We start from the raw sequence: 10,179 nt of genomic DNA, 5'->3' as shown, positions 1-10,179 counted from the left end.
TTAATCTTCTGATATTCAAAACCTAAAAATAATTTTTGCCGGACCGAGAGAGAAAGAGAATGGAGAAGAGAGAGAAAGAAAATAGATAAATGAAAATATCTACTGAGATTCCTCTTGTATATATAGTAAAGGTTAGTGTTATCATTATTAAAATTCGTAATAATTAATTATGGGCCAGATCTGAAGAAAATTTGATTTTTTGGGTCAAGCAGTATCATTTTCCTAAAGTATGGAGTTGATAGTGGATGATCCATTTTGTGGGGCTTCAATATATTGAACCCATATAGTAGGGGGTTCTAGTATTTTTCACTAGACAATGCCCAATTTTACAAAGAAAAAAATTCTTCTTGTTACCCAATTTGTTGCCCAATTTTACGAAGAACAGAAAATATATAAAAACCCAAATTAAAATATAAGCTTTCTAACCTTCAGCGGTTTACAACTTCTCATGGCTCAAAATTAAGATATAAAAAGTGAGTGGTAAAACTATAATGCTAGTATATTTTTTGATATTATTTATTATCATCTTTCCAAACCGGCCCATGCATATATGCACATCATAGCTTTCCATGAAGACCTTACTCATGCAATGAAAATTAAACAGAGAATTCAAGAAACAGTTAGAAAAATATACTAGAATGCACTTACAAGTAGTTTCACTGATCCACAACACACGGAAAAAAAATTTTTTGAGAAAGATGAACACCGGTACTCGGACCTTCCGATCAGTATTGTGTTTTTTGTGATTCCTCTCTTTTCGATCATTCTCTAATTTAATTTATAGAAAATTCGTGCAGTTATGTTATCAGTAAATTATTATTTTCTCCGCTAAATTATAGATTTGGGGTCAAACCATTTTACTATTTAAAACCTCCTGCATGTGAATCATGTCTCATTGATTGCTGTACTAGGTACCTGCAATCCCAGTCCCAGATATGCTTCAGGGGTGACAATTTTTTAAAGAACATGTATAAATATATAAAAACTAACCAGTGGCCAGACTCGGTATCGGGGAGATTCATTTCTACCCACCGTATAGACCAAGTCAGCCTCGGTTTGAATCTTACATGTGTACTACGTAACGTTTCTCACTATTACAAAAAGAGTAGTGCTTATGACAACCTAATGCTTCCAGGTTTAAAACTCCCCTTGAGCATCGTCGCAGCTGGATCAACAAATACTTGTAATACTCTGAAAAGATCCTATGACTACTGTGGTGTGTGATAACTGGATATGGTATATCTTCTATGCAACATTGGTTGGAGGTCCTTCCAGGCGAATGTAATCATACATGAAACCATTGAATGGCATTGAAGTTCTTGTTTGTGTCAGGAATATTGTGTTTTTGCCTGGGTGAAGTAGGTTTCCTGGTACATTAATTGTATATAACCAGTACAATCCGTGGATTCCGTGTCTTGCAATTGCATTGTCTTTTCCTATAGTTCTGGTTGTGAAGAGAGGCCTTACTGCTTTCTCGTCGTTGACCCGAACCTATGATAATTATTATACATTGATATAGGTAAATTAGCATACCATGGTAAGGCTTTACAGCTTTCGTTGAATTGAGGGGTAAATCATACCTGTAATTCAGCGTAAGTAGCAGACGCAATTGCTATTCGAAGTTTATAAGTTCCGGATGGCAAGACTTGGTCGATTTTGAATACAATGCTCCATGTTGTGGGGATATATTTGTTACCTAGTTTCCTGCATAATATAGAAATCAAAAGATAAATGATTTCCTTAACTTGTTTAGTATCTGAAACCCTTGCAAAGTGCTATGGTTCAAGAAATCCTGCAGGTCATGTATAATCTAGGATTTTTAGATTTTCGGCACCAATCACTTGGATGCATGAGCGAAAAATAAGGATACCAGAATTATCCCTACGTCATCCTAAACGTTGAGGTGTGAGTCAAAACAAAATATTTAAATGTCTTTAATCCAATAACTCTATCTTCTGGAAACGCTTCCGAGGACCGAAATTTAAAACCTATAGCATCTTGAGCAATTGAAGTCTCTTGGTCTCCTAGATTTAATGTTTAAAAACAAAATCAGGTCCGTTTACTTTACAGAGAAAATCTGAAACAGTGAAGCTGAAGAAGGTTTTATCAATAACTGTCGCTAAGGTTGCGCGACATGACAAAGACTAGCAGTTGAACAGTGTGGGGATAACGATTAATCTAACCTTGGTACGTGTGCATAGAACCAATCTCTCTGGTGCTGGTTAACACCAATTGTGAAGACGAGATCTGTAATTGGATACATTTGTGAGTATTGCTCCCACGTTCCATACTGTCGGAACCTGTAGACAGAAAGATAGAGTGTTTGTAATAAAATGTTGATCTAACTGATGCAGCATCATTTAGAATGAAGTGAACACTTACCAGTCCCCACGATCAACATACAGTCTGTTCATGAGGTTTTTATTAGGTTCAGGGACTCGGAATTCTGCTGCTGATCGATCTGCAACTCCTATCTCCCACAATGTAGGACCATCTCTTGGAGGTTCATAAACAAGCTTACCCACATTCTGATTAGATCCTGCAACATGTTTCAGTTCACCCTACTCGTAAAATGTCTTCAGAACTGAAGGATAGAAGAGAAAACACTTGAGCAAAACGAGAAAAATTAAAACCTGGGGATATCATAATGATAGTGTTGTGCTTAAAATCTCCAACAAAACCAGGAACCCATGCAAAAAGATTATATTCTCCGGCACGAACATTTGGAATCGAAAATGACCCATCCGCGTTGGCTTTAGTCCAAAACTGATAGCCCTGAAAGAAATCACAATTATGACACGCAAGAATTACTAACAATTCGTTGATTAACAAGACGTTAACTAAAAGTTAAATAAGTATTTTAACATGTATAAATAACCTTGCATTCTCTTTGCCAAGATCCAGCTTCTCCTGGGGGAGCCAAACCAACATAAGCAGAACTACCGGGAATGTCAAGCCGATTAATGTACCTAATGGGAAAAGTCTTGAAGAGTTAATTAATCTAGTTTACCTCACTTATAATTGAAAAAGATAAAAGAGAACTGAGATGAATCACCTATCCCGAACTGACAAGCTGCCTGTAACAGTACCCCGTTGATCTGCAGCAGGAAAGTCAACCGAAGCAGGGAAACTGTAAGGCCAACTGCTGACTTCCTTGGCCAACTGAAAGGAAAGAATTAGAGGTAAAGATCAAATAAGTCAAAAAACAGAACAAGCTTTCTGTTCAGACAGCATGTCATGATAAGTTATTTGCTCCTGAGACAAGGTCTACGTTTCTACATCTAATTTTGCCAACGACATCCCTACAAATCTTCAGAGTCCATAAGATAATCAGGTGGTATCGTAACATTACCATCTAGGCATAGTACAAGATCACTGACAGTACATCCATTTAACACCATCACATGTTTGGGTGGATTCAGATCCTTTAACTCAATACCTTAGTTTCGTGTAATACGGAGATGTCAGAGAACTCTTTTGAACATGATGCTTAATATATAGTGCAGAGGAAGGTAAGGGCAAGAAATCAATGAATAACCTGAGTTTTCGCATCCTTCCAGAGTGCTGAATAGAGATCTTTTTCTGCTGGGGGAGCTGAGTTAAGATACACGAAAACAGGACCGAATACTTTTTTCCACGGTTCTCCATTTCCGAATTTTGGAGATAGCTCATCTCCAGCGTAATGGCTACTAAAGAATATCTGAACCATAACATATCACAAATCCAGGTAAGATTATTTAGGCTCCATGAAATGCTGGAAGTACCTTTACAAGCTTCAACCATGAACAACAAAAATTGTAAGCTTATTTTACGTAAAGGGTCTACTAGTACTAGGTATTATCGAAATTATACATAGACCTAATTCACTCATCCGTAGATACACTCATTTGATGCAGATAACTCTTGTAGAAACCCTTATCTCATGGTCCACAATAACTGAATTTTTAATGTGCAAATGAAGAAAATCATCTCAAAAAATGATATTTTGCTTAAGAGTGGCTAGAGTGAGATGCATGTTTCAGATAGACGGAGAGGTGAGATGCTTACAGAGAGACTTATAGGGCCTGCATGGGAGGTGAGGTCCTGTTTGTGAGGGCCTCCAACAAGGAACTCATTGCTGGCTGTTATAATCCAAAATCCTACACGTGGATTCGCACTAATCCATCCATGTACCCCAGTATCTTTGTTCTCGACTGAATACATGTACTTATCATCTACCTGCACAATATACATAATTTTCTAATTAGCATCATGTTCTTGTTTTTGTTCTTGGTTACAAATGTTAACAGAACGGGCTCTCCATTTTAAACGGCAATAAACAGAAAAACTTTTGTCTAGTTTCATGGTGCGGCTCTTTTTACCTCTCCTTTATGAACTGGATTGATTGGATCTGTCAACAGAACTGCTTCAGGATAGGCCAAAGGTTGACCTTTTTGACGATCCTCATATGCGGGCATCTCTCTTTGCATTGTATCTGATACGGTCATGTGGTGGAACCTAGCCATTTTAAGAGCAAAGCGTGAAAAAGATGACCAACAAAGAACTCAAACAGGTTTAGTCGAGCACGAGAACAGCCTAAGTTGCCGAGGGTTCTTTTGAGGCCAATCAACTCCCAAAATGCAAATTCATTGCTCAAACCAAGCGCAGCAATCCACAGCATGAAATGCTGCTTTCTTTTTAACATAATACTAGGAACAGTTGCATGCATTTTTGCACGTAGACTGCAGGCTTACATAGTAAACAAAAGCAGGAGAGAGATTGAATTACATGGCTGAGCTGAGCTTGAAAGCAACCCTGGCTTCGGCAAGGCTAAATTCTGGGAATCCTTTAGGGTGATCAAAAATGCCGTATGTATAGAAACCGGAGGAATCTTTTAGCATAATGTACCTATATATATGTATCACCATATAGACAAAAAAAAAAACACGTTACGAGTAACTAATCATGTCAGTCATTCACGTTAACAATCACCAGATGTTGCATACAGACCTTTTGTCCAAATTCATAGGAGCGAGTTTTCCTTTAAGAGAAATATCCCATTTCCATGAAAAAGAAACTTCAATTTGGTTCTGGTTTTGTACTATAACCTTAAAAGTTGTTGCTTTCAACCTACAAACACATTTTAATAATATCAACCAGATTAAATGAGTTTTAATAGAGATGAACAGTTAAATTTCATTCATGAACTGAGCTAAAGAAAGAGAAGGATTACTTATCAAAATAATCTTTATGTCCTGGTTCTCCCCACACAACATCCCAGTACCTAATTACCAAAATGAAGGAGACAATGTGATGGCTAATAAGAATACACAAAATGGTTCATTTGAAGACCATCAGAAATTTAAAGTATAATTCTCCGGTAAGAAATTTTAGTTTGACTTTGCAACTATCGCTTTTGAAAGAGAAAAAAACGCGGTTTTATCTCAGGGTGCCTACTGCAGCACTGCTAATGCCTCTAGATAGTTTGTGGCTGATTGTTATGCTAGAGAATTAAAGCAGAAATGTTTATGTTTACCCTCTGCTGTCTTCAGTATCGCGAACCTCGAGTAAGTTAGCATCGATTCCGTGGTACTGTACAGCAGTTACTAGACCATCGGGGTTGGATAGGTTAACTCGAACAAAACTGTTTTCCATCACTACCTGTCAAGCAAATGAACCCATCCATTAGTCGAAATGTTATGTAAATTAACATGATCTTTTTCTGAGTGAAGGGTACGTACATATTTTCCTTGAACCAGTAATTTGAGTCCAGAGTTTGATCCCTTAACGTTAGCATTTGCCATGGGCGGAAGGTTTCTTGCTGCTGCCAAACTTTCAACCGATGTGATAGATAATGAAAGGACGGAAAGAAATGTCATCCACCATAACATCACACCTGAGTAATCAGTGGAGCGGATTATCCTTCAGGTGAAAGCTTCTCTATTCAGTTGGGCAAGTGTTCATATTTCCTTTAAGCATTTCAAGTTTGCAGATTTCATCCATGATTGGCGGGCTTTTAAGCGATAATGGATGGTATCTTGTAATAGGGAAAAACTTTTATGTCTCTTTTTAGTTTCTAGCATGCTGTTGTTGTAAGTTTTTAGTGCTTTCTCAGCACTTTCTTCAATGAATTTTATCTGTTCCAAAAAAAAAAAAAAACATCACACCTGAGTTTTTCTTTTTCGTCCTAGAATATGGATAATGCACGTAAGCATCAATGGAGTTCTTCATCTCTTTTGCCTGTGATATAAATTCCCACAACATCAAATCAGACGACATAAATGCGACATGCATTTTTTATCTGCTGATCACTTGCGAGAAAAAAAAATGTCTGATTTTCTTAGAATGGCGAGGATAGAGAATCAACAAGCCTACAGATATTTCAAACAAGATGAATGTGGCATTGGGATTGTCTTCTTTCTTCTTGATGATTCATATGTACAGCCCATGCAAAGAAGGTTATTGTTTGGCTTCCTAATTGTATTTTGTGTACAAAATAGAGGAATAAAGAAAACAAAGACAATGAAAAACCTTCTTATTACCTAAACTTTTCTTAACTCTTTAAAAAAGAAAGAGGAATTAATATTTTTTTTCTTTTATACGTGAGCCATGCCCCTACCCGAACCCTGCCAGTTGGACTGGCCCCACTGCCAGACCCAATACCGCACAACCCACTATACGAACTAATCTACCACAAACCTTTACGACGGCTAAACTCCGGATTTCCTCCTTATCGGAGTGATGGGATACCATTGAGCTATGCTTTTGGACCCAACATGAATTTATTTTTACGATGAATTTTCAAACCTGCCCATGCATATCCATGCATTACCCAGTCTCAAAAGAACTTATTCATGCAATTAAAATCAAAGATCATTTATGTTCAAAAAAAGTGTAGGAATGTAGCTTCAATGATCCGTAATATATGAAAAAACAAAATGAAATGCAAAAATAAAAAGGATTTGATGGGAAGAATAATAAGAGGAATCACAAACACCTTTTTCCTTTCGTGTACGTTCATATTTTTGATTTATGAATGATAATTTCGTTTCTTCAATAATCGACCTTCAGTACTTTTTTTTTGCGTTTCTTCTTCTCTTTTCTCTTCAGGTTAAATATTTGGATCATTTTCTAATCTGAATATAATTATTGCACCTATATTATTAGTAAAAAACAGTTTTTAGCTTGAAATTAGTTATGAGCCTATTATCAGATAGAAAAATAGTCTTTACTAATTTTATGGCCTTTCAAGAACACAGCCATTTGAAAGAAAACTTGTAAGCTGCATGCACCCGTACAATTGGGGATGCAGCATTAACATAATCAGTTTTCTGTGCTTGGGTAGAGCATGGATTAACAGTTCAAGACAAAATCTCCCATTTTTTTTTTTGCTTCAAAGCAAAATCTCCCGTTTTCCTTCTCTAAACCATCTTTTTTTCTCAAAATCACTTTCCTTATTAAGTTTGTTCACTTTAATATATACTCCATGTGTCTATCTATCAAGAAATTCTAGAGAAGATAGGTTGTCGAACTGTGTTGTAATCGGCCAGAGAACGACGAAAATGAGATATCTAGATAAGTGAGTTTTTTGAGATTGATTGACCAAAAATGATGTGGGATATATGAACTGTGAACCCTGAAAATCATTTGAACTGACATCAAGATGTGTAAGGTTGAAAAGGAAAGGAGAGATTTTACCTTTCAGTGATGCACTTGGCGGCGCAATCTCACGACTTTTGTCCGAGAGATTGATTGATATGACATGTAAGAGTCATGGCACAATTGAACTCCATGCCAATCACGACAACCTTAATGAATATGACAAGGGATGATTTGAAGTTCACAAGAGCATTTCTTTCATTGTCATGGCACCCAACTAAGAGGAATTGACTAGAGAAGAAAAAGAAGATGAATATAAGATGAAGATGCATGAAATGAATTCATGCCTACTTAATAACAAATTTTTGTTTGATGATCATAGAATGCGAAGACTGACTTGTATAAGAAAGAAATGCTGGAACTCAGTCAAATATTTGAATTTTCAGTGACTGAAAAAAGCTTGACTTAGATGTGCCATTTCAATTCTTGTAGCTTATTTTTTTTCTCTTTTCATGGATATGGACCTTATTGACTCACACAAGACTAGCAGCCCCATTTAAATCCCATAAATGCATGTGCATCTAATTATCTCTTGGCCTAAAAAAAGCATCCTACCGGTACTACCTTGGCTGCAAGATCCACTGGATTGGTAATCCATATTAAATTTGAAATTTGGTGGCTCTGTACAATCGATGTAAAAAAATCTAATCAAATGATAGTATTGTATAAGAAATGATAATATTGTACAGGAAACGATAGTATTGTATAAGAAATGATAGTATTGTACAGGAAACTCGTTAACGTCAAAAATTTTACCGATCAAAATAAAAAAATTATAAAGCAAACACCCGAAGCCACGGCAAAAGTGAAGACATAATTCACTTTTTTGTTTATTCCATACTTCTTCTAAAGAAATATATTACACGAATAAGTGAGGGATAATTTGGGTATTAAAATAATACAAATGTATTTAAAATTTCAATTTACCTTTTTTTTTGAAGTACAAATAATATGACGTATTTTATTTTTCTATTTTTGGGAGTTTCTCCTCCTTTCTCTCTCCAAAACAAGAAGAAAAAAAAACCAAACTTTCGTGGACCTCTTGCTCAGATTTAGTCCTTTTGGATCAGATCTCAGCAGAATTTTATTTCTTTTTTAAGTTTTAGTCATTAGTTAGTCTTTATTTTTCTATTGTTTTGATGTTTTTCGGCATATTTCTTCGCCATTTAGGGTGATTTTTCTTCGTCATTTTGGATGATTGTCTCTTCGCTTTGCAGGCGATTTTTTCAAATCTTCTTGGATGGATCGTGGCTTGCTATTCTCAGTTCAAAAACATAAATGATTCAACAAGGTATCGCTTTGAATCTATTTTCAACATAAGAGATTTAGGGCATCCAGTTTCGTTTGGGTATACAAGATTACGGGCAAAGTACTCCTTTCTTTCAGGAGCATCTCTTATCAAAAAAGAAGAAAATCAGATTAAATGGTCGGGATTGATTCCGGATGATACCATCATTTTTCCCTACTATATAAACAAAAATTACGTCTCTTTACGGTTTATCGTTCTTTATCTTCGTGATATACTTGTAATTGGTATCTTTAGTTGTATTAAGGTTTTAATCATCTTGTATTTTGATATTTTTTTTTTATTCTTGTAAGCGAACATGTAATCGGTATTTTGATTTAAATGAATTGAAATATGTTGATTGACAAAAAAAAAAAAATCTATTTTCATCTAGTACGCAGCTCGTGCTACAGTCTCCGGTTGTGGGAGGGTTGTCGATTTAGTGTCTCCACGTGCATTTGAACATCTGTAAAAACAGTGCGGTTACTGGTAAATTATTTTTCTTGATAGAAAAAGTTGATATTCTTTTGTATTATGCATCGTGTCTGATGGGATATGTTTCATTTAATTAATTATTAATCGACCTTCAATTTCTTTTTCATTTTCTCCCTTACTTTTCTCTTCCGGTTAAATATTTATAGTCTTCTAATATGTGGATAATTATTTGTCAGTTATACTATTCGTAAAACACAAAGATTTTTTCATTAAATCAATTTAAATCTATAATTATCATAGAGAAAACAGAAAACCTAAATTATTTTTTTTTCCTTTTCTTCTTCGGCCTTTTTTTCGTTGTCGCTCAGATTTTTTTTCAAAACGACTATTCATCGTCAAATCGAGTCGACTTATATTAGGTAAAAAAAATTTGAAGTAATTATATTAGGTAATGATCGAAAACCCACCATTTTCTCTTGTTTTTAATTGCTTATATATATAGGTTAGATTTTTCAAAATTCAATTTAATTTTTCGGTCTTTAGGGCTAGTGTAACTGTAGTACAGTGGTAAAATTGTTGGGCGATGATACCAGTGACCTGAGTTCGAATTTCGAAACTCCTAACACCAACTTCTTTACCAATAAAAAAGAACAAAAATAAATCAGTTTCAGAAATCCACGGATGAATATCTATAAATTCCTAGCCATAGGCTAGATAGTTATACAACTACGACTGGGAAACGAAAATTTCTCAGCAGTGAGTTAGATTTGATTTTTTATTACGGTTGGAAAAATGAACTCCTATCCGTAGTGATCCTAAAT

At 35.5% G+C, this 10,179-nt stretch overlaps 1 protein-coding gene across 1 annotated transcript; it reads right to left on the bottom strand.

Annotated features, from left to right (window-relative positions):
* Positions 1 to 947: 947 nt before the first annotated feature.
* On the bottom strand, positions 948 to 7,112 carry LOC113286656 (probable rhamnogalacturonate lyase B). Its single transcript, XM_026535220.1, has 17 exons — positions 6,977 to 7,112; positions 6,147 to 6,219; positions 5,721 to 5,875; positions 5,516 to 5,640; positions 5,213 to 5,263; positions 4,990 to 5,109; positions 4,768 to 4,887; positions 4,362 to 4,497; positions 4,048 to 4,218; positions 3,539 to 3,700; positions 3,056 to 3,162; positions 2,879 to 2,969; positions 2,634 to 2,775; positions 2,383 to 2,539; positions 2,184 to 2,300; positions 1,581 to 1,704; positions 948 to 1,491 (listed from the first exon to the last, which is right to left on the bottom strand). The coding sequence occupies exons 1-17, from the start codon at positions 6,998 to 7,000 to the stop codon at positions 1,246 to 1,248; spliced, it is 2,121 nt and encodes a 706-aa protein (XP_026391005.1). The 5' UTR covers positions 7,001 to 7,112; the 3' UTR covers positions 948 to 1,245.
* Between the last annotated feature and the right edge of the window lie 3,067 nt (positions 7,113 to 10,179).

Source organism: Papaver somniferum, chromosome 6 (genome assembly GCF_003573695.1).
Source record: "Papaver somniferum cultivar HN1 chromosome 6, ASM357369v1, whole genome shotgun sequence".
In the NCBI taxonomy this organism is placed as follows: domain Eukaryota; kingdom Viridiplantae; phylum Streptophyta; class Magnoliopsida; order Ranunculales; family Papaveraceae; genus Papaver; species Papaver somniferum.
Note: the sequence above shows the minus strand (reverse complement) of the source record. Positions and strands in the feature narration are given on the sequence as shown.